At 37.3% G+C, this 26,116-nt stretch overlaps 1 protein-coding gene across 2 annotated transcripts in view; it reads right to left on the bottom strand.

Annotated features, from left to right (window-relative positions):
* Positions 1-26,116, bottom strand: part of cdi (center divider) — a 180,237-nt gene that overhangs the window by 7,795 nt on the left and 146,326 nt on the right. The window contains exons 1-8 of one of the 2 annotated variants that reach the window (XM_068774259.1): positions 23,035-23,088; positions 11,714-11,835; positions 6,728-6,929; positions 5,416-5,501; positions 2,490-2,619; positions 1,006-1,131; positions 471-586; positions 35-135 (exon numbers count right to left, since the gene is read on the bottom strand). In XM_068774259.1, the coding sequence (XP_068630360.1) occupies positions 35-135; positions 471-586; positions 1,006-1,131; positions 2,490-2,619; positions 5,416-5,501; positions 6,728-6,929; positions 11,714-11,808 (856 nt within the window). In that variant the 5' untranslated portion in view covers positions 11,809-11,835; positions 23,035-23,088. Of the gene's footprint in view, positions 1-34; positions 136-470; positions 587-1,005; positions 1,132-2,489; positions 2,620-5,415; positions 5,502-6,727; positions 6,930-11,713; positions 11,836-23,034; positions 23,089-26,116 lie in introns of those variants that run through there. The other variant, XM_068774258.1, reaches the window with a different exon arrangement.

The following is a 26,116-nucleotide window of genomic DNA, read 5'->3' as shown; positions in this document are numbered from 1 at the left end:
ATCTGTGTGTATGTATGTTTGCATTGATACGTACGGTCGCGGTGGTGTGGGCTTCCCTCGGAGCGATGTCTGGTGGGACGTCGCCACGCCCACAGTCCCGGGCATGACCGCGGCCCCGATGACTCCGTGTCGTCGCTGCGCACACACAAACTATTATTGATTTCTAAAGTCGATATATCTGTGGTTATTATTTAGTGTATGGTTCTGGAGTTTAGAACACGGCCCGAGGGTATGTCGTCCGCTCATAAGGGTAGACCACCTGGTTAAGGCTCTTTGGAGACCCTCTATGCAGGTCGCTTCCAACCAAGCGTATTAAAATATTTTGGGAAGGTCAAGTCAATTAGAAGTATGGTTTAAATGGGAACGTAAATAAATTGTGTGATTTATTTTCTTTTAAAACAATCCGAGTATGGCAGAAAGTATCGGTGCATGCGTGTTGTAATAATTAAAAAAAGCTCGTGTCATGTCACCTGTCAAAGTTGGCGCTCGGCGTGTTCCCGCCCCACGTGGAGTCGTCGAGCCCTTCCTTGATCTCGGCGAGTTTGCTCACTATCTCGGGGAATAGCGGCCTCGCTTTCGCATCGTACTGCAAATCACATTTCTTCATTAAATACAAATTTATTAAGTGACAAATTAGATGTATTAATTGCTATGCAAGTTTAATGAATTCGAGGTGTCGGTCAATGTTATAAAATTTTATATTATTTTTGTTTTTTAAATATCTACTTTGTTCAATATCATTTTAAAAAGTAGTATTTTCGCAACCCTGGGACTTATCTTCGATCTTTACACGGTTTCCCATAGAAAATGTTAATTCAAATTTGCGTCGTGTTTTTTTGGAACGTAACCTTCTACATGATTTTTAATTAAAATATTTAGAATTTTATATATTACACGATTTTACACAAAATGTTGCATCTTTTTCTAATACACAAACGGTAGACCGTGTAAGAAAAAAGTTTTGGATGTATTTTGCAGTACACGGTAAGTAGCGTATATACTCACGATGCAGCAGTTGAAGGCCAGACGGAGCAGGTCTGGCACGGTGGTCTCGTCGCACAGCTCCACAAACGCCACGTAGTTGAGTCCGAAGTTGTCCGTGCGAGGCAGCACATCTGGATCCGCGTCCACCTGCACCCGGATAACACAGCCCACTTGTAATTGGCGCCATATAAACACACTACGACTATATTCATCACGATTATGTCAGTGGATAGACGCCCATTGCAGAGCATAGACCTATTCCTAAGATCAACATGATGATCCTACTGCAGCATGCAGCGACTTCCTGCAACCTTGACTATGTCGTCAATTCATCCAGAGAGGTCGAAGAACCTTTCGTCATATTTGTAATTGGGTGCTGGTTTTACATCCACATTAATACATCAATTGCATTATACAGGATGGTAGATTATAGTAAAAGCTCTAAAGGATTAAATGTTCTGCTCATTTATACAAAAAAAGGCTATAAACCCATCTATTTCTTATAGACCTGTATAAAATGATCAATTAAATAAATGTTACATTATTGTTTTGAAGCAGACAGGCCAATAACGCTCAACTGTACAATGTCGATAGAGGCGTATAGTAAACAATAATATAATGTTATACGAATTTTAAAAACACTTTTTCTCACTATTTTATCATTAAGTTGTTTATTATTTCGTAAACTATTGATTTTAAGATGCGGTGTACTATACATTAGTTGACAGCAAATGTGCTAAACATTCACCCCAGCTTCTCTGTCAGCATGTTAACCTTCTAACCGCCAAGCTGTTTTGGCCATGACTTCCCCAGGTGTCAAATGGAAATATCAAGTGTAGGCTTTCCTTATGTGAAAATTTGGGATCTTTACATTCTATGAATGAATATAACACATTATGTATATCAATATGTACTGAGACCGCAGGCGACCTTCATGGCACTTAAAGGCAACAGAGTACTCGGTGTACCATGAGGTCGCCGGCGGGTCACGTTTTTGTAACACAGAAAACACGATAGGTTTTCAAAGCCAGCTTTGAAATATGAATAAATTGTGAATTCAATACAAAGGAAGGTTTCTATATACATATTCTAATGTAAATTTTATATAAAAAGTGAGGCCGCCCGCGGTCTCATTGGCACTCATGAGAACCGCTTCTAAAACATGCTGCAAATCGTATACCATCCCGTGATCCAGTTGCTAGGTGCCTAATGAAGCTAATAATTACCGGAGGGTCGGAAAAAAATAATATTCCTTAGATGTACAGATGAAAAATTGTGAGGTAGCCGGCGGCCCTGACGGCACCTATTGTTGGGTATCGTGAGGTAGCCGGCGGTCCTCATGGCACTTAAAAGGTTAACATGTTACTTTTTGCGATGCCAGCGCCGTGCTGGCTCACGAAAGTTGGTCGGTAGGCATATCGTGCCGGCGCGAGACTGGCAACTTTACCACCTTCAATCAATCATCCTGTATATGTTATACAGGCAATGCATACAGGTGTACTCACCCTGGCGATTAGCTGACACAGTATGATCCCATAGGAGAAGATGTCGGAGCGATGATCGTACCAGCGTCCGCGAAGGCACTCCGGCGACATCCACCACGGTGAGCCCACGCTCGGCAGCCGGTATCCATTTCTGTGGGTAGTGTCATATATTACACATCAGATCATCAATAAACAACATTACTGTGTTTTAATCAATTATAACAAATTTAATTTTTATTTTCTTCCTTACAACTATATTTCATACAATCTACCCGCTATGGTTGAAAGTGGTACCAAGTATTGGTATGATCGGTGATAAACAAATCATTTTCAACATAAAGAACTCATCACCCTCTGATATTCATAAAGTCGGCCTCCAACGTTGCTTTATACAGGTGAACGTGAAATAGACAATTTGCTATTTATAAATTACATCACAATGTGATCATCCTGAAATATGTTTCACTATTTTTTTTTCCTATTGGAATGCGACTGGGCAGTAACTTCAGACACTATAATGTTTGAAGTGACAGATAGGAAATAATTCAATACCCGGCGACAAATATGGCACATCGACCTTTGGAAAGAGACAAACGTTATCTCTGTCGCACGACTGACAAAACGTCAAATAGGTAGTATGGGACAGAGATAACGCTCTACGAAGCCGAAATTAGCCGATTGTCTCTATCCAAAGGTCGATGTGCAATATATATCACTCGGTGCTGTAATTCATTCTAATTATTCATTCATACAAATTTGGAATACGCTTTTTCATTATTTTTGAAACTATTGATTTTTTTATAGGATACACCTATTAGGGGGAACGGAAAGTAATGTCGCTTTCTTAAGTTAAATTCACACGAGTACATTTTAACAAGTTTTAATTTCTAATCAACTCTATATTCACCTTCGTTATCAACAACCTTTTCCCATCTAGTACACTTATTTCAATGCTAAAGCGGTAAAAAATCAATCGGGTTTTTCTGTAAAATATGTCGACGGAAAGTACAGTACTTTCCGATCACCCTTATATCTACAATCATCCTTTAGGCTTTATGTTAAACGTGGTAATAATCAAATTTGATTTTACACGATTATCATCATTGCATTCTTGGTGCAAAAAAAAATAGCAGTGCTGTCGATAATTAAATATAATTAACAACGTGCTAATAGCATGTAGATAACACTGGGTGCGTCGCAACGTACGACACACGCGACAGACTCACGCAAATTCGCGTGTCTCGAATGTCCAATTGAATGTCTTTGGCAATGTGTTAATAATTCTATCATGACGGACCTTTGCAATTTTTACCTATTCTTACGCGATTAAATCAACTGTCGCTTGAACTGTTGATATTTTAATATAAAAAATTATTTACTTGAACAATGTTCATTTTAATATTATACACCGGTGTTATTAGTGTTATATTATAACTCGAAGAACTGGCATCTAAAACGTCGTATCTCTTTTAAGTCCATAAACGCCCAATGCGTAAGTCTCCCCTGAAGATATAAAAGATATAGGGGGATATATTAGGACCTTGAATAAGTTCTCGCTGTTTTTTTTTCAAAAAAAATTATTTAAAATACAATGCTTACAATGACATTACTCAATGTATTGTCCATCATTAGAGACCACTTTCTCCCATCTCTCTGGTAGCAATTGAATCCTCCGTCGGAAAAATGACTCATCTTTCGAGGCAATCGCCATAACTCCAGAACGCTCTTTGTCTTCAAGGTCAAAATCATTACTTTTGAAACGCCTAAACCAGTCTCTGCACGTTGTATTCGACAAAGCATTGTCACCATATGTCTCAACGAGAATTCTGTGTGCTTCTGCTGCAGATTTTTTTTGAATAAAGTAGTGCAATAAAATTCCCCGCAAAAACACTTTATTTGGCACAAAAGTACACATTTTCACAAAAGGCAAATAATTACGAGTATGTAGTTGACACTGTGGTAAACTCTATTGTACTATAATTTGAGGTTACATATAGCACTACTTTAGTGATTTGTAACCGTACGAAATTCTAGGCACAGAGTGCCGCAACGCCATCTTTCAAAAAACAGCGAGAACTTATTCAAGGTCCTAATACCAAAATCGTTGCGCTTGACAGGCGAGTTGGCGATTAGTGTGGTATTGTGGTACTCAGATGACACTGCAGCTCATTCTCTTTTGAACTTGTTTGTAAGCAGTGGCGATTGCATATAATCAACGCATAAAGTATAATAAGAATGTACCCCGGGAATTGAACCCGCGACTTGTGATCGCAAGTCTCAGTCCTCTGCCGCTGGTCCGCCACTGCCAGCTTAGTCCAGGTATATACAGGTGATAGATTTTAAAGCTTTGAAGGGTTAAGTGAAGGTTGAGAATCCCTGTTTAGTGATGTTTTCCTTTGTTTTGTCATTGTTTGACTATAAATCTTTAAATGTTCTTAGAGAGATAGAAGGTAACAACTGTAACTAATTTTACATTTCTAAGTTTTTAAGTTTGTACTTTCTTACTGCCTTTTGTTACTGTTTATCTCCAATAAAGTAAATAAATAAATAAGTGCATAGATTTTACACCTATTTCCATTTATCGAGTTAAATATGTTACATTACTTTATTTTTACTTATAAAATGCTACAGTTTAATAATTTCGGACGGCACAGTCCGCAGGGATTAAAAAACAATTAATTTTAAATTATAATAACTCAAATTTTGAAAATTATTTGTCTTACTATATCATCATTACATTATTTATTTATGGTGTAACATACATTAATTAACAGTTAATGATCTATTCTTTTAACTCTTTAAAACTTCAAAATCTACCAATCACCCTGTATATGTCCAGTGAATATAGTATATTACGTAAAATGAAGACAAACGAAAAAATAATTTGTCCAGTTTCCCGGTAGGTACAAGGTTAGAAATTGAAGTGCAAATGGTGAGGAACACTTACACTGGGTGAGGAATCTTCGCCGCGAGTCCAAAGTCCGCCACTACGGCAGTGTATTCACCATCACCGTGTTTCTTCAGCAATACGTTCTGAAACATTAATAACTGTTGTAAAACACAGTACTACATTGGGACACGAGTTATAAATTTTTAATACGTTATATACCACTAAGAAGATCAAACTAGTTCAAGGCATTTTTCAAATTTAGAACAATTAATTATTTAAAAGGTATGCATAACTGACATTTTTACAAGTGTTGTATTTGTCGAAAGCATTTAAATAAAAGTATAAAATATCGATAATTCATCAAAAATTATCGACTAATTGGTGACTATATTTCTGTCATTTATTTAACTGATTATTTATTATAATGATCCGTGTTTGAATTTGAAATATTTTAAGTAGAAAAAATATTTCTAACATAATTTGATTAATTACAATAAAAAAAAATATTATTCAACTATTTTTCTTTGCAGAATACAACTCGACTGTTATATCTATTGCAGTGTTTCCCAACTAGGGGCCCACGTCCCACAGGGAGGTAATTCGAGAGTAGACTCTACACGAGTTTAACACTTTCGATTTAATATAAAAACTATGTGTGTAGGGGGAGCGAAATAATTTTATAAAAGCTAAGATAAGGCATAGTTAAAACTAGGTTGGAAAGTACTGGACCTTTGGTTAAAAATTAAAAGTTTCTTAATTACGTCATATATCAGGGGTGGTCAAACTGCGGCTCGCGAGGCACGTGCGGATCTTTGAATCAATTATTTTTGACTCTGATGTCGAATTATTTAAATATTTAAATTTATATAACCATATCAGCTGCTGGGAAATCGGAACAAATTACTGGCGTGAATAATAATAATTATTATTCCACCATAAAATAAACGAAATCCAAACACAGATCATAATTAACCGGCGTCTTAAGTATTATTAGGAGTGATGTCATATACGTGTGCTATTATATCTAACTTCAATTCACATGTTTTTTACTTTGTCATACAATTTTATAAAAAAAATATTTGTTTGTGTGTTTTAAATGCGTAGTGTTTAAAGCAGTTCCCCAAATATTTCAAATTTCGAACAATGGCTCGAACTATCAAGGAGCTTGGCCACCATTGTTATATGTACTTAATAAGTAATTATAATATTTTTAAAGTCAACACCACATTTAAAAGTTTATTATTAAGACATTAAATTAATAAGTTGTACTTAAATACGTTCTTTTTGAAGTAGGCCAATATTTCTGACTGTATGAAGCCTAGTAATTAGTATAAATTAGGTCAATGAGGTATCGAAGGTTAGGTGGTACCTTAGCGGTGAGGTCACGGTGGAAGACGCCGAGCGAGTGTAGATAGGCCAGACCTGCCGCCATGTCGGCGGCCAGGTTCACGCGCAGCGGCTGGGGCAGCGGCGCGGCGGGCCGCCCCAGCAGCAGCTGTTCCAGCGACCCGCCCTCCATGTACTCCGTCAGCGCGTGCAGCTGCCCCTCGTGCACGCACACGCCCATGAACCTGCGCACACGTCAATTGCATTATTACACACATATCACTCACACTGACCACATGTGTGCTTCATTAGAAGAACGACCGAAGAACACAACTAGATAAAAGCTAGAATTTACAAAATTAACTAACTCAATATTAACGTCTTCTATTGTCTATATGGGTGTACGCATTTATAAAAAATTACCACGAGATATCTATTATAAATTACACTAATCATACCAACAATTACTAAATACCATTTCTACCATAGCGTGTCAAATGACCCGACTTTATGTTTATTGCTTGAATGTTTAATGAAAATTTAATTTATTATAATTAAACAATTATTATAATTAAATTGAACTTATTATAATTAAACAAAATATTATATTGACCATTTCGTTTACAAACGCAAAAAATAAGAAATTTTGATCCATGGGTCTTTTGATCTATGGGTCATTTGACCCCTTGTGGTATGTTTAGTGTTAAACATAAGGTAGGTTCTTATTTTCAAACCAAAAATTAAATGTATATTATTCAATAAATCTTATTATAGCATTAAGTGTTTTTATTTGATCAAAGTGAAAGAAGCTTGGTTTATTGACTCATTTACAGGATTCATATTATAATGTAAACATGAAATATTGTTAATTTTTTTAAAAGAGCAACGAGTTTCATGCCGGCTCTTCTCGGCAGGTCAGCGTTCTGAGCGGGTGGTGGCTTACGACTTATAATGTTAAAATAATGTACTAATGTAATAGACTCTGTGTTTGGTACTAATCGGTGTAACATAACTCCTGAAGATGCCCCGTGGAGGGGTGAAACAAGTGTTGAGTAATTTGGCGGTGGCGGTTGTGTGATTCGCATTGTTAGCCGCATACGCATTTATCAGCGGGCTGGCGGGCGGTGCATTTCATTGCACGACTAACACTGCATGTGCGGAAGTGGCTAAGTATTGGTCCTTTTCTTACTTAGGATGGACTTCCGCGAGGTAGCGCCTGATTCCATTAAATATGTTAAAATAATGAGCGAGGTGGAACAGGATCGTGGAGGAATCCAACACTCTTTAAGAATTGTAGCGCAGCGGGAAGAAGAAGGATCAACATTACAAATAGCCTGGAGTCGAATACAACATTTCAAAGGTGTGTTGTTGAAAAAGAATTTCTAGGATCTTATAATAAATGCGTATTGATAGCGTAACAAACTAGCTACCACATCTCATTACAGCGCCGCGGGAATCCGCGTCCCGGCGCAATCCGCGAAGAGAAAGCAGCAAACGAAAGCGCTTTAGATACCAAAACAATGAGAGTCGCCGTTGCGCAACCGGAACAGACAACACTAAGACGCAAACGAGATTCGCGACCGACTGTACCATTGTCCGAAAGCGTCTTGCGCAACTGATGTAACACAAAGATGTCAGTTAATTCCGTGACCTGAGAAATTTGAAATAATAAAACAGCGCGGGACATCATGAACAACAGCGTGGGAAACGTGCGACTAATCAGAGAATGTTCTAGACCAGGGCTTCTTAAACTTTTGTCATTCACGGCCCCATTTATGATTGCGAGTTTCTTGACGACCACAAACAAATATAAAAGAAAAATAAATTAATATTTTTTGATGATTTACTTATAAGGTAGCAATATACTATATACACATGAAAATATATAGTTTTAAAATTCGTTTTGTAACATACAAAAATCTAAAATTAAAAATCGCACAATTGGATTCTGACCGTTTTAATTCGCTCGAATATATTCAAGTAGTAGTAAAATGGTTTATATAAATATTTGACATTAAAATCTCCTGACCCCAGAATTTTGCTTCGCGACCGCATTAGGGGTCGCGACCCATAGTTTAAGAAGCCCTGTTCTAGACAGTTCCGCTGTACGTATACACGGGACAGTTTCACCGTCTGCCAGGTGTCAATGCAATCAGTAAATTTAAACTATCATCATCGTGTAATAATTAAAATACAAATATGGAACTCTATACTAATCCTTTGCATTTTAACCCTTTCGTTACCAGTGCCGGAGTTAGCCGGCATCCAACTTGTAATGTGAGCTTATGTGTAGATCCCTGTTTTACGATTTATGGCAGCTAAATAAATTACTAACAATTATCCTATATTCCATTTTTAATTAATATACCATTAAAATCTATAAATATGTAACACAAATGACAACATTCGAACATCAGCTTACTGCCATGTAATATGCACACTTCGCGGCGCACATGCCCGGTTCTGTAGCGTCACTTCGGCGGAACGAATTGCGGTATGGAAAGGGTTAAAAATTACGATCCGTGTATTTACGATCTCAGTCGCGATAAACTTCGTTTCATCAGCATCATCAGAACATTAGCCGATAGACGCCGATTGCAATAACAAGACCTTGGCGCCACTCGCATCCGGGTACTTCGCGCATGATTTTAAATATATACCTTTATCACCATTTCGACTATTGGACATACACTGTTCGACATAGATTATATCTACATGGATTTGCAAAAGGATCGGTAACGACCCATGTCCAGTGTCTTCAGACGTAGTCTGTCATTGAGGGTAGAGGTATACTTCGCTTGCCAGTTTGTGATCTCCACAAAACCTTAAGGCTCCAGCGGCCGTTTGTTCTGCGCGTCATGCAGCAGAACAGATGCTCTGGTTATTAACGTTATCATAACTGTTATAGCAGAATGAGTGGAGTAATGTGGCGGAGAGAAAGCTCCAGTAATGTTTTTATTGTTAATATAGAGCATGGATGCATAGACAGCGGCCCGTCGGTCGAATACTGGTGGCCCGCTGACAGTAAAAATAATACTCTCGTACATTCGAAAAATATTGAATTCTATTCCAGAATAAAACCAAAAAAATTTAATTACCTATACTTCTAGCGGCCGGTCCGCCATCAGTTCATGATTTGCCCGAGTGGCCCCTAGTCTTAATAAGTCTGTGCAACCATGATATAGAGTGTATTTGTAGTTTGATTTATTATTATACAAGTACCTTTTGGGTACTACTACACTGTTTGCCAACCAGCCTGTCAAACTATGTAAAAGCGTGGGGGGGTGAGGGGCCTATCGTTCCTCCTATCTTGGGAGGTACAGCGTCTTTTTATTCTATTTTTTTTCACAAACTTATTTTCTTATTCTCTTCTTATATTTTTAAAAATTTTATTTATTCGTTATCTATTTTGGCTTTGATTTCTTACACATATCGCCTTCCTTCTCTATTTTCAGCTCCTTAAATATTACAGTAGCTTTCTTATTTATATAGGCACTATAACTTATGTTTCTTCTATGGTATTGTCATACTTTTTGTCTGTTTTATTTCTTCTGTTTATATGTTTTTACCCCCATAGATATCATTGAGGGAAGTCTATACCCTGCAGTGGGCATCTTTTGCCTGAAACGAATACGACGTCGACCAACAAAAGAAACTTTTAATAATGTAACCCTCATTACAGAGATGATTTCGATTGAGGGTACCAGATATTTATTTGTATTTTATTGTCGACCGTTACTACAGATGCAATACAAGAATATAACTTGCAAAACAAAGTATATAGATGTATGAAATCGATTTTCGTCAGTTCATCCAAATGGCAAAATTGATAGCATTGTACTATTCAATCAAAACTAAGGATATGTTTGAAATCTAGTGTATTTGTATGTATTTGTTTGTAAATATAATTAAATAATTTCTTTCTACCTGGCTTTATTTAATATACAACGCGACTAAAAATTATCTTAATAACGGTACCATCAAATTCATTTACTTATTTTCTTAAACAAATATTTAAAAACTTCCACACGAAGAGATATAATGAGATATTTACATTCGAATCCTTTTAAACAACTCCCACATTTTACATTAAGTTTGGACATCATACAGTTATGTTTGATCAGGTCGGAGAGCGTGCAAACATGCAGGGAACGCATCGTAAGACAAACCAACCGGTCATTGAACTACAAGTAAATAAGAACAAACGAATAACTCAAAAATGTGCAAATATACACTTGAATCAGCGCGCCGTTGGGCGTGAAGAATTCCAGGAAACCAAACTAAGTGCGAAAACCGCTCGTACGTTAACAAAAGGAGATAAGATAACGCTGCAGTTCCATAACGAGGCCGCCACTTCAATAGTTTTATCGTGCGCTAAGCGCAGTGGCAATGGAAATGCCAATACGAAAACTATCAATTCATATATATCAAGTTATAACTTTATAAAAATTCTATATTTACACGAGTGAACGCTACAAAAGGGTCAATGTATAGCTCATATGTCATTGTCTTATCATGTAATTTATTTTTCTATTGCAATGCAACATGCCTACAACTTCTAGTAGTTCAAAATCTGCAGACACATATTGTAAACAACAATTAACTTTAATTTGTAATAATTCGATTTTAAAAACGATTATTCCTATTACATTATCTTTACCTTATTTATTTTTTTAGAAACCATTGATTTTTAGATAGATTCAGTTATACATTAATTGACAACAAATTAGATATACATTCACCCTTTTATACCTATATCCAATCACCCTGTATTTGTATAAAATTATTGTTAAAACTTCTACAGATTTAATCTACAAGTTTTTCAATTTTTTTTTACAGAAGTTGACCTCCAAGATCTTTATCCTCGCCATGATGAAGGAACAGATACGTTCGTGACCTCTATGTGATATGAAACCGACGACCCTCTTCAAGCAACAAGAATTAAACACAATATTCACCAAAGTGTACTGCAATACACACCGTTGACGATATAAATTAATTGTTCTCAATTTTAAATAATAAAACTTACCCGAGGATATTGGGGTGTTTGAGCTTGTTCATAAGCTGGACCTCGCGCAGCATGTTTGGCCTGTTGGCGCGCTGCTGGTTCATCTTTAGCACCATCACCTTGCCCGACGTCTTGTGGGTCACCTGCGGACCAAGGTGTTCATTTTAATCCACCATTTGCGGTTCCACATCTTATTTTATTAAGGACTCCGCGTAAGTTATATAAAGTACTTATGAGAGTCTATAAAAATCTTACGAGGTAAAGGTAGGTTAAACCATAGTCCCACAAGATATCACATACCCTCTTTTCTTAGTTTTTTTTCTTAAATCTAAAATTGAAAGTATATTGTTAAATAAATCTTATCGTAACATTCAAGAGTTTATAGCTGATCGATATGTGTGGAACTTGGTTTGTTGACTCATTTATGGAGCCCCAATTCAGTGAAATTGTAGTATGTATCGGCCTTAGGCCAGGCTTCGTAGCGAGCTTTTGAGCTTTGCTACCTTAAAAAGAGGTGTTAGCCTTGCACCCTCACACTCGAGGTATCTGCAAATGCCATTTAGGCACTGGAGCAAGTTATAAAAAAATGACTCATTTACATATTGTACGCATGGAACATTTTTAAGTTTTATTTAAAAAGAGTCAAGTTTGTTGACTCAATTACATGATTGATATTATAATGTTCATTATAAGATTAAATAAAATAACAGAATTTCTCGTCGCCTCTTTTCAATAGATCACAGCATGCCCAGTCGGTGGTAACTTACTATATGTACGAGGGTCAAACTGAAAGTTCTTAGAAAATCAAAAACTAAGCATTCTAGCAAGTTATTAGTTTTATTATAACTTTTCAAAATAGCGTCCATTTACATCAATACATCGCTGCATTCGATGGAACCATTGAGAAAAGCACCTTGCCCACTCGGCCTTAGGGGTCTCTTCGACGGCGTTTTGAAACGCAGCCACTGCTTCTTCGGCGTCCATAAAATGTTTTTCTCGAAGTTTTTCTTTTATTTTCGGGAATAAATAAAAATCGCAGGGTGCGAGGTCGGGGCTATTCGGCGGGTGACCCAGTAATTCCACGTCTGAGGTCGCCAAATAGTCGATCGTTTGCCTGGCGGTGTGCGACGAGGCATTGTCGTGATGAAGGAGGATCCTGCTGCGAGGTCGTTTCTCTCGAACTTTTTCCAAGACAAGTGGCAAACAGTTGTTAGTGTACCACTCTGCATTAACCGTTTTCTGATCCTCTAAGACAACTGTCGCGTAATGACCTGTCTTTCCGAAGAACGAGGCCACCATCTTTTTTCCAACACTTCGACCTCTCTTCACTTTAGTTGGCAACTCTTCGGAAGGAAACACCCACTGAGCAGACTGTCTTTTGGTTTCCGGATCATAACAGTAAATCCAGCTTTCGTCACCCGTTAGTATGTCGAACACAGCATTTGAGTCACCTCCGTTAAATTTTTGGATCATTTCTCGGCACCAATCAACACGGCGGAGTTTTTGAGCCTCGGTCAAATTATGCGGTATCCAGCGGGCACAAAGCTTCCTGACTGCTAAATGTTCATGGAGGATTTTGTGCACTTGACTCATACCTATGCCTAGACTTGTCCGAATCTGCTGATAGGTCACTCTTTTGTCAGTCTCTATCATACGCCGCACAACACTGATATTGTCTTCAGTCGTCGCTGTAGAAGGCCGTCCCTCACGCAAATCATCGGTGAGATTAGTTCGACCACGTTTGAATTCATTAAACCAGTTGTAAACTGTGGCACGAGATGGGGCTTCATCGTGAAAAGCCAATCGAAGTCTATCATAACTTTCTTGTTGACTTATATGACATCGAAAGTCATAAAAAATCATTGCACGAAAATTTTCTCGGCTTAAATTCATTCTGACGTGCACAGACAATTTTCAATTTGCCGCCAAATCGTAAAACAAATGACAAATGAATGAAATGTATACTCAATATTATTGGTAAAGAGTTCTATTTTCAAAATTTAAACTTATTTTTTTAATATAATGCTTTTAAGTTGCCAGTTCTAAAAACTTTCAGTTTGGCCCTCGTAATGTTAAAATAATTGACATAACAATACGAGTCAAAATTCGTAAAATATCTGATTAAATAAAGATATTTTACATTAAAATTTAATATATACATACTCGTATTTTTAATTAACTGACAGCGTAGACTACTGAATATATAAACTGCCAAAGGAGTCTCAAAAATTAATTTATACTAGATTTATTGATTAAATAAAAGTCGTTAATCATAAATATGTATTTCTGTAATTAGAAGTTTTTTTTTTTTTAAATATCTAAGTGTTAAACTTCATTCGTGTAGACTTCACGAAGGCTGTAATTTGGACAACGTACACAAGGAGGCCTTCGAGCCAGATCACGTAAAAACAGCATCCAAACCACACTGCATATGTTCATAACAAAACGATCATTCTTGTTATATACATAGTCATTAGAATAAAGATCTCTTAATTCGTAAACATGTTATTGGCATGTTTAAAGGTATCGTACACCAAAACAACCTTTCGAAGTGACAATTCTCGTACCAACTGCACGTGGGTAATAGATGCGCATAAGTACATTATTATGATAAAAATATTCGCATAAACAAGGCACGACACCCGTCGCCGTCTACCCTGGATCAGATGAATAATTTATTTTGAATATAATCTACGTAAAGAAATGAAACGCAATCGTAAAGGACAACGGAATAATACTGCGCAGTTAACCGAAAAACATGTTTTTGTAAATATTTTTCAGTCGTATGGAAATCTGGTTCAGAGGACTAGAAATTTCATATTTATATTTCCACTTTAAAAAAATTTACATAAATCACTTGCTTCACGGCAAAATGTCCCAAATGAGCCTTAATTGAGACAATTTAACAAAATATATCAAATTGAGCCTTTCGACATCATTCCACTTTTAATAAAGAAGTTTCCAAGTCTGTTCTTATTTGAGAAAACTCTGTAACAAACTTAATCAGTTTTTTTTTTGGTAATCTTACTCGTAATTTCGTTTCCAGAATGTCATTATCAATTACAAATATTTTACGCGTAATTATTATAGATATCTACGCAGGGATATATAGTAATCGCCACGCTTGGCAGGCGCGTTGGCGATCGCAGTGTGGTATATTGGTACGCAGGGGGCGTTGCTGTCCATACTTTGGAAACTTGTTTTTGAGCAGTGGCAATTATATGTAATAAATGCACTTAGTGTATATTATATTAGATTCTATCCCGAGAATCGAACCTATGATCGCCATTTCTCCCAGTTCTCTACATGGCTACGACTGCTCATATTATAAAGTAACTGTGTATTTTTTTACATGGATGTTTATAAAAGCAATACTGAGTATAAAAATGATGTTTAGTTTATAAATATAGATAAAAGTAAGGTCCTTATTACTAGCGCTAACCATTGTTATTTTGATTACAGTAATACCCCGCTTTACGCGACCCCGTTATACGCGGTTTCACTATAACGCGAATTGCAAATTTCGCGCTCAAATGCCTCGAATTACGCGAAAGAGTGCATATAAATATAATGTAGTCATCAACTTCTCTATGGTCGCGGGATCCCAATCCCCAACAGTGTTGGGTGTTATGAATGTATTTTACAAGAACGTCAACAAAACGTTACCCAAAAGACAATAGATGTATTCTTCCGTAAAAAATAAGAGTATGTATTGCATATAGTGTTCCTAGAATTAAAGCGATTGATTAAAATGATTTGTATTTTTTTGTGATAATTTTTGACTATGTTTAATCATAAACCTCGTTTACGCGAATTTCAGTTAACGCGATTGTTTTTGGAACGTATCCCTTGCGTAAAGCGGGGTATTACTGTATATTTATAACTACACACATACGTTTACATATACATAATAACATATACATATTGACTAAATATTGTCACATTTCCTTCACCAAACTTTTATTACAAAACTTGACTATCGCTTGCTATTATTTGCAAGTTAAAAAGATTGTCACTTAGCCATGCTCTTTATAAGATAGAAAGCCATGTTCACATAGACCAACTCTAGTAAATCACTTAAAAACAATACGGACACGTCTTACATATCATAGCCTATTTGGGTTTCCGATATCTGAACCTATATTAATGACAAAACGATCCGATAGCTCTTTTGTTCTGATTACATCGCACCTGGCTCCTGGCGTACGCTGATATAGCACGCAATACAGTACTAGTCCACTGTAAACGTGATAGCCCAGGCTTTGTTTATATACACATATATACCTTCAAACAATAAGGTAGACACGAATCTATTTCTTTATCTAATATCTAAAATTCTCGTGTCACGGTGTTCGAACTTGAACTCCTCCGAAACGGCTTGACCGATTTTTACCAAATTTTATATTCGTATTCAGCAGGTCTGAGAATCGGCTACTATCTATTTTCCATATCCCTAAGTGTTGGGTTGTTCACCCTTAAAAATTTTTTTTTAATTTTTTGACAAATTTTTATCTTTTTATTTATTTATCATACAGCATACAAAAATACATACAACCCTAAATTTTTACCCCTCTACGATAAACCGTTATTTTTTTTTGTTGAATAATTTTTTTTTTGCAAAACAATGTTTGCGGGATCAGCTAGTTATTTATAAGTTCTTTCATAAACATAGTGATAGGACATAGACTATTAATATTTAAATGAAACAGTAAACAGAAACCTACTTAGGTTGGTAAAATGTAAGAACACCTTTTATAAATACATCAGGATGGCAACCATGACAAGGAATATTTAACGCGTTCCGTGCCACAGCAAAAATTTTGAAGATCCTCCTTTCAGGTCGCTTGGGGCGTATTCGACCTTCACTTTAAAAATTAAAAAAGTCGTTTTACATTGCGTACGCGCATACGTGATGTGAAGTTATCTTTTTTTTTTTTCGGTGGGGGAAATCTTCCGGTATTCAAGATGCCCTGCCTCTGGGGGGAAGACAGGGGTATGTGGGATTCCTACCCACTAACCCCTCCCCCGGTGGTCGCCCTCTGCGCTAAACGGGGGACCGCGGTATCTCCCGGTCAGGGATAGCCACGCGGTCTATCCTCGCGCCGTGCTATTAAGATGTGAAGTTATCTATATTCGAGCCTACAATAATTTTTTTAAGAATCCTTTGTTTTTCAATGAGAACTGCAAATGGTCTAAACGTAATGTGCGTGGGTCGTATAGGCCCCACATGGCATTGAATGTGTTAAGGCAGTCCGGGCTAGTGAGAGATTGCTTTTCTAGCGCGTTTTAGAGAACAATTCAAACGTTTATATGTTTAAGAATTATTGTCAGTTAAATTGCAATTTAATTAAAGGTAATTCACAAATGTTACTCCCACTCAGACAGAGCTAAGAACTGTAAATTGATCCGAGGTAGAAACTTCTCGAATTCGAATACATATAGGGTTACATAATTCAAAAGCGGCGGCGATTGTCAATGCAGAAGTACCCTCATAAATGATTTATATCAGAAGCACCTACCTGAAGGTTTTGCAATTCAACAGACATTGCTTCGTGACCACTTATCTCGGGTGGACTGTTTCGTGAATGAGGTGACAACGACTATTCTATATTTAACCTACTTTCCACCTCAACTTCGCTTGCATTATTAATAGCTTTAAAATTTACATTAAATTAGGAGTAAAATCATACGCTCAATTAATACATAAAACCTCAGACGAGTTACAGCAATTGCTAAAATATAAAGGGGCTGTTGACGACTGACTGGGGCATAATAATATTTTGGGGAACAAGAAATCCCTAAAAATTATGGCTATTAAAAAAAGCCGGATTAAAAATTTAGATAAATAACTAACATAAACGAACAGATTAGCAATAAAGACATTATACAAAGATTTATAAAATTCTGGAAATACTAAGATGACGAAGTAATTAAGTGAAAAAGAAAATTAATTCAATGTAAGCTGGAACGTAATACTGTGATCAATAAGTGAGGTGAAGTCGTTTATAAAATGTAAATTCTTTATTTAAACTTCTAAATCAATTTCATCCTCTTCAAAATAATCCCCGTCTACCTCACTACTACTAGTAATCCCACTTTTGAAAACGCATTTTCCAGTCCTCGAAATAGTCAGAATAGTCTTTTTTCGGTACAGCCTTACTCGATTCGTATTTTATTTCCTCGATCGTGTCGAAATAGCGTCCGCGCTTTCGCAGTTTTAGTCTGCTGAATAGGCAGAAGGTGCACGTATCTAAATCAGGTAAATGCGGTGGTTGCAGAACGATGCAAGTTTTTGGCAAAAAAAGTCGCGAAGAACCAATACAGTACGAAATCGACCAATCGACTTGACGATTTTAATACACAAAACATCCTTCGAAATTGTTTGACCTGAATCAAATGATATTCCATCTTTAGACAAACATATGCTTGGAAAATATTATATAGTCCACCAACCTAGGACAAATAATTACTTGCCTTTCTAATGCTTGGGAGTTTTTAATGCCAATTTCACTTTACTTTTTGATGACATTATACTTAAAAAAAAGTTTTAAATAGCAGAGCTAGGTTCGTTAAATATGTCTGCACACAAATTTAATTTGGAAACTGTTTGTGTATCCAGCAATGTTCCTGACTACCATCAGGGGAACAAGTAAAAAAAAAACAGTCTTGAGAGATCCGAACACTGCTATTCAAGCAGCAACTTACATATAACACTATATACTTATTTTAAAAAAAATCAGTATTCAGTAGGCAGTTGATAGATAGCTACTACTAGGCAAAGCCCCCCCCCCCCTCCAAAGATCGCCATGATGAGCAGTCATGTGCTGCCCGCATCGAATGATTCCCCGCGACCTCAACTATGGTTTAATTAAATCGATTAATATTATAACTTTGGTTTAATTAAATCGATTAATATTTAAACAAAGAGAACGAAGTGCATTCGGACGAAGTAAATTGAATTAATTTCTATAGAGCAGCGTGGCGAGCCAAAGTAATTTATGAACAACGGCCCAGTTTACGTACAGCGCCGTTCTAGGCCGCGGCGGGTTTCAGACCAGATCGGATTTCTAGAACTCAGTGCGACAAGCACTACGCTACGCTATTGCTATAATTTTCAATACTGCGTGGATTATAATAAATTCACTTCTACACAGCACGAAAAGAATAAACACACAAGAGTTAATAACAACCAACAGAAGCTAGCAATGAGTGGCAGAAATAAGCGAAAAAAACGGGGGGACGAAGGGGGGGGGAGAGCTAAATTTTAATAAAAAAGTCAAGGTACAATAAAATATTATAACAAAAGGTTTAAATTAAAACTATATAAGCTGTAATTAAAAAGAAAACGTAATTCTAGAAAAATATCACAGAGATAAAGTGCTTTTATCCACACTAAATTAATTACAGATTTATATTGTGTAGAATAATAATTGAAATACTCGCTCATGAAAGCGAAGGTAAAATGAATTATTTTGAAGGGCAAATTGTGTAGATGTGGCTTTCAAAGGGCAAGAATCGAATCTTTGAACCATTGCGCATGCTCAAAAAGCATCCTAAAAAGGGAGTGGGTTCTCATATGGAACGCTCCACCCACTCATGAGAGGAAAATTTATTCATTTGTAGAGAACAAAACGAACAATTGATCAGCTAAGGGCGTGTCAATTTAAATTAAGAATTTACTTGAAACCGGTTTCAGAATACAAAATAAATCAAAAGTACTCACTCATCATAGCAGAGCCAAGATAAAGTTACTTTCGAAGAGCAGAATATGGAAAGGTGCCGACCGGAGAGTAAAAAAAATAACTATTGAAGGGCAGAATGTAGTAAGGTGTTACTCGGAGGAAGCTGGACGCGGTAATGATCACTTATCTGAGCAATGGCGACTGGCCACGCCTAAGAGCGAGCATTGCGCATGCTAAGCATAAAACCTAAGGAGGGGGGGGGGGGTTAGTCTGCTCCGTCCCTCCTTGTCCTCAGGAGAAGATCATATTGATTTTTAATTGCTAGAGAACGAAGCGAACACGGTCCGGGTAAAGCTACGCAAATCAATAACTGAGTCAAGAAAAGCATTCAAATGAGATACGTTCACTAAGCATGCTCAGACCGAGCATAAAAATAACAAATGGCTAAAAACTTGATAAAGGGTGTGGCAATACGCTACAAGAACACTGGAATTAATCGTGTACAAATTGAAATGTCATTAAAATTGCTAGAAATAATTTATCCAAAATTATTATTGCGCGCTATGAATATAATAAAAATCACTAGATAAATTAATTAGAATGGTTTTTATAATAAAACAAATTATGGTACTCACTCATCATGATAACCAACAAGATAAAATATTTGGAAGAGCAGATTGTAGGGAGGTGTTGTCCGGAGGAGGCTGGGCGTGGTACTAATCATTGGCGACTAACTGAGACAACGAGCAAGCATTGCGCATGCTCAGCATAAAGCATAAGGAGGGGGGGGGGGTTAGTCTGCTCCGCCCCACCCTGCCCTCAGGAGAAGATCATATTGATTTTTAATTACTAGAGAACGAAGCGAACACGGCCCGGGTAAAGCTACGCAAATCAATAACTGAGTCGAGCAAAGCGTTCGAATATGTTCGCATTGCGCATGCTCTGGTAGAGCAAAAAATACAAGTTTCAACTAAACTTAATATTGGTAAAGGCTGTGGCCATGTGCAGCAAGAACATTGTAATTAATAATGTTCAAATTAAATGAGATAAAAGTAGATTTATTCATCATTTGCAATAAGATAAAAGTGAACTAGAGAAATTATTAAGAACTTAACAATTATAAAAAAATTAAAATACTCATTTTAAAGAACAAATGGTGTAGACGTGGCAGTGAGGGATGATAAACGTAGTAATGATCATGGTTTACAAATGGAGGGAATCGAATTGAATCTGAATAAGCATCCTAAAAAGGGTGGGGGTTCACATTAGGAACGACCCATCCACTCATCAGAAAAAAAATATAATTCATTTGAAAAGAACAAAGCGAACAACTGATCGGCTAAGGGCGTGTCCTACATACAACAAAATAATTGTAATAATTATTGCGCGAGGTGGAGTAAAATAAAAGAGAATTGGTTTAAAACTATGAAATATAAGATCAAAAGTACTTACTCATCATAGCAGAGTCAAAAAAATAACTTTTGAAGAGCGGAATGTAGTAAGGTGTTACTCGGAGGAAGCTGGATGCAGTAATGATCACTTATCTGAGCAATGGCGACTGGCCACGCCTAAGAGCGAGCATTGCGCATGCTCAGCACAAAGCATAAGGAGGGGGGGGGGGGGTTAGTATGCTCCGCCCCACCCTGCCCTCAAGAGAAGATCATATTGATTTTTAATTATTAGAGAATGAAGCGAACATGGCCCGGGTAAAGCTAGACAAATCACTAACTGAATTAAGCACAACGTTCAAATGAGCTTGCATTGAGCATGCTCAGATAGACCATAAAAATAATAAACGGCTACAAAGTCCTAACTAAACACAATACAGGAACAGAGCGAGGCCAGGTCCAGCAAGATCATATAAGTGAATATTCCACAAATAAAAATAATATAAAAAAGAAATAAGTTAACACTGGAGAAATAATTTGAAATATTATTCAATGTCAATAAATTTAAAAAAACTCACTCATCATTGCAAAGTCAAAATAAAATATCTTTAGAAGAGCAGTTTGTAGAGAGGTGTCGCCCGGAGGAAGCTGGACGCAGTATTGATTATGTATCTGAGCATTGGCGACTAGCCACGCTTAAGAGCGAGCATTGCGCATGCTCAGCGTAAAGCTTAATGGGGGAGGGGGAGGGGGAAATTTATCTCGTCCGCCTTTTTTCCTACCTCCAGGGGTAGATCATATTAATTTTTAAATTTGCAAAGCGAACACGGCCCAAATCAATAACTGAATCGAGAAAAGCTTTTAAACGAGCTCTTTATTGCGCATGTTCAGATCGAGCTTTAAAATAACAAATAGCTACAAAGTTGTTAAAGGGTGTGGCAATACGCGACAAGAATATTGTAATTAATACAGTGCAAATGATTATCGCACCATAAGAATACGAAAAAAAAATTAGTAGATAGATTAATTAGAATGGTTTTCATAATAAAAACAAATTATGGTACTCACTTATCATGATAACAAACGAGATAAAATATTTGGAAGGCCAGATTGTAGATACGTGGCGACTGGTGGATGCAGGATACGGCAATGATCATGTTTTGCAAAAGAGAGTCGAATAGTATCCATATGCCCATTGCGCATGCTCAGCGAGCATCCTAAAAGAACCACCTCCGGTTCTCGAGCCCCACCCATTTAAAGGAAATTTTATTGATTTGTAGAGAACAGTGATCAACAAATCTGTGAAGGGCGTGTCCGTATACAATAAAATAGTTGTAACAATTATTGCGCGAGGTGGAATAAGATAAAAATGAACAAGAGAAATATCTTAAAACTGTTTTCACTGTACAAGATTAAATGTAAGGTACTCACTCATCATATCACAGTCGAGATGGAATAAAATTTGAAGAGAAGATTGTAGAGAGGTGTCGTTCGGAGGAGGCTGGGCGTGGTACTAATCATTGGCGACTAACTGAGACAACAAGCAAGAATTGCGCATGCTCAGCATAAAGCATAAGGGGGGGGGGGAGGGTTAGTCTGCTCTGCCCCACCCTGCCCTCAGGAGAAGATCATATTGATTTTTAATTATTAGAGGACGAAGCGAACACGGCCCGGGTAAAGCTACGCAAATCAATAACTGAGTCGAGAAAAGCTTTCAAATGAGATATGTTCATTGAGCATGCTCAGATCGAGCATAAAAATAAGCAATGGCTACAAACTTGATAAAGGTGTGGCAATACGCGACAAGAACATTGGACTTAATCGTGTACAAATTGAAATGTCATTAAAATTGCTGGAAATAATTTATCCTAAATTATTATTGCGCGCTATGAATATAATAAAAATCACTAGATAAATTAATTAGAATGGTTTTCATAATAAAACAAATTATGGTACTCACTCATCATGATAACCAACGAGATAAAATATTTGGAAGAGCAGATTGTAGAGAGATGTCGTTCGGAGGAGGCTGGGCGTGGTACTAATCATTGGCGACTAACTGAGACAACGAGCAAGCATTGCGCATGCTCAGCATAAAGCACAAGGAGGGGGGGGGGTTAGTCTGCTCCGCCCCACCCTGCCCTCAGGAGAAGATCATACTGATTTTTAATTATTAGAGAACGAAGCGAACACGGCCCGGGTAAAGCTACGCAAATCAATAACTGAGTCACTTCTTGAGTTCACTATACAAGATTAAATATAAAGTACTCACTCATTATATCAGAGTCAAGATGGAATAAAAATTTGAAGAGCAGATTGTAGAGAGGTGTTGTCCGGAGGAGGCTGGGCGTGGTACTAATCATTGCCGACTAACTGAGACAACGAGCAAGCATTGCGCATGCTCAGTATAAAGCATAAGGAGGGGGGGGGGTTAGTCTGCTCCGCCCCACCCTGTTCCAGGAGAAGATCATACTGATTTTTAATTATTAGAGAACGAAGCGAACACGGCCCGGGTAAAACTACGCAAATCAATAACTGAGTCGAGAAAATCATTCAAATGAGATACGTTCATTGAGCATGCTCAGATCGAGCATAAAAATAACAAATGGCTACAAACTTGATAAAGGGTGTGGCAATACGCGACAAGAACATTGGAATTAATCGTGTACAAATTGAAATGTCATTAAAATTGCTGGAAATAATTTATCCAAAATTATTATTGAGCGCTATGAATATAATAAAAATCACTAGATAAATTAATTAGAATGGTTTTCATAATAAAACAAATTATGGTACTCACTCATCATGATAACCAACAAAATAAAATATTTGGAAGAGCAGATTGTAGAGAGGTGTTGTCCGGAGAAGGCATTGGCGACTAACTGAGACAACGAGCAAGCATTGCGCATGCTCAGTATAAAGGATAAGGAGGGGGGAGGGTTAGTCTGCTCCGCCCCACCCAGCCCTCAGGAAAAGATCATATTGATTTTTAATTATTAGAGGACGAAGCGAACACGGCCCGGGTAAAGCTACGCAAATCAATAACTGAGTCGAGCAAAGCGTTCGAATATGTTCGCATTGCGCATGCTCTGATAGAGCAAAAAATACAAGTTTCAACTAAAGTTAATATTGGTAAAGGGTGTGGCCATTTGCAGCAAGAACATTGTAATTGATAATGTTCAAATTAAATGAGATTAAAGTAGATTTATTCATCATTTGCAATAAGATAAAAGGAAACTTGAGAAATTAATAAGAAGTTTACAATTATAACAAATTAAAGTACTCACACATCTTAAAGAATAGATGGTGTAGACGTGGCAGTCAGGGATGATGAACGTAGTAATGATCATGGTTTACAAATGGAGGCAATCGAATTGAATCCACATAAGCATTGCGCGTACTGAATAAGCATCCTTAAAAAGGGTGGGAGTTCACATTAGGAACGACCCATCCACTCATCAGAAAAAAATAATTCATTTGTAAAGAACAAAGCGAACAACTGATCGGCTAAGGGCGTGTCCCACATACAACAAAATAATTGTAATAATTATTGCGCGAGGTGGAGTAAAATAAAAGAGAATTGGTTTAAAAGTATGAAATATAAGATCAAAAGTACTTACTCATCATAGCAGAGTAAAAAAAATAACTTTTGAAGAGCAGAATCTAGTAAGATGTTGCCCGAAGGAGGCTGGATGCAGTAATGATCACTTATGAGCAATGGCGGCTGGCCACGCCTAAGAGCGAGCATTACGCATGCTCAGCATAAAGCATAAGGAGGGGGGGGGGGGGTTAGTATGCTCCGCCCCACCCTGCCCTCAGGAGAAGATCGTATTGATTTTTAATTATTAGAGGACGAAGCGAACACGGCCCGGGTAAAGCTACGCAAATCAATAACTGAGTGACTTCTTGAGTTCACTATACAAGATTAAATGTAAAGTACTCACTCATTATATCAGAGTCAAGATCAAATAAAATTGGAAGAGTAGATTGTAGAGAGGTGTCGTCCGGAGGAGGCTGGGCGTGGTACTAATCATTGGCGACTAACTAAGACAACGAGCAAGCATTGCGCATGCTCAGCATAAAGCATAAGGTGGGGGGAGTTAGTCTGCTCCGCCCCAACCTGCCCTCAGGAGATGATCATATTGATTTTTAATTACTACAGAACGAAGCGAACACGGCCCGGGTAAAGCTACGCAAATCAATAACTGAGTCGAGAAAAGCATTCAAATGAGATACGTTCATAGAGCATGCTCAGATGGAGCATAAAAATAACAAATGGCTACAAACTTGATAAAGGGTGTGGCAATACGCGACAAGAACATTGGAATTAATGTGTACAAATTGAAATGGCATAAAAATTACTGGAAATAATTTATCCAAAATTATTATTGCCGCGCTATGAATGTAATAAAAATCACTAGATAAATTAATTAGAATGGTTTTCATAATAAAACAAATTATGGTACTCACTCATCATGATAACCAACAAGATAAAATATTTGGAAGAGCAGATTGTAGAGAGGTGTTGTCCGGAGGAGGCTGGGCATGGTACTAATCATTGGCGACTAACTGAGACAACGAGCAAGCATTGCGCATGCTCAGCATAAAGCATAAGGAGGGGGGGGGGGTTAGTCTGCTCCGCCCCTCCCTGCCCTCAGGAGAAGATCATATTGATTTTTAATTATTAGAGAACGAAGCGTGCACGGCCCGGGTAAAGCTACGCAAATCAATAACTGAGTCGAGCCAAGCGTTCGAATATGTTCGCATTGCGCATGCTCTGATAGAGCAAAAAATACAAGTTTCAACTAAACTTAATATTGGTAAAGGGTGTGGCCATGTGCAGCAAGAACATTTTAATTAATAGTGTTCAAATTAAATGAGATAAAAGTAGATTTGTTCATCATTTGTAATAAGATAAAAGTGAACAAGAGAAATTATTAAGAACTTTACAATTATAACAAATTAAAGTACTCACTCATCTTAAAGAATAGATGGTGTAGACGTGGCAGTCAGGGATAAGGAACATAATAATGAGCAGAATCAAAAAAATAACTTTTGAAGAGCAGAATGTAGTAACATGTTGGCCGGAGGAGGCTGGATGCAGTAATGATCACTTCTCTGAGCAATGGCGACTAGCTGCGAGCAACGAGAGATCATTGCGCATGCTCAGTATGAAACATAATAGGGAGGGGGAGGGGTTGTAAGGTCCGTCCTACTTTATCTCCCATGAAAGATCATATTGATTTTTATTTATTAAATAACAAAGCCCGGCTAAAGCTGTACAAATCTATTACATAATTAGGTAAATAGTTCAATTGAGCCCACCATTCCCACGGGGATTGCTCGACGCACAG

Source organism: Battus philenor, unplaced genomic scaffold (assembly GCF_028537555.1).
Source record: "Battus philenor isolate CCGP_79_NKW_IND1 unplaced genomic scaffold, ilBatPhil1.0.hap1 SCAF_7, whole genome shotgun sequence".
Classification (NCBI taxonomy): Eukaryota; Metazoa; Arthropoda; class Insecta; order Lepidoptera; family Papilionidae; genus Battus; species Battus philenor.
This window is presented reverse-complemented; position numbering and strand designations above follow the sequence as displayed.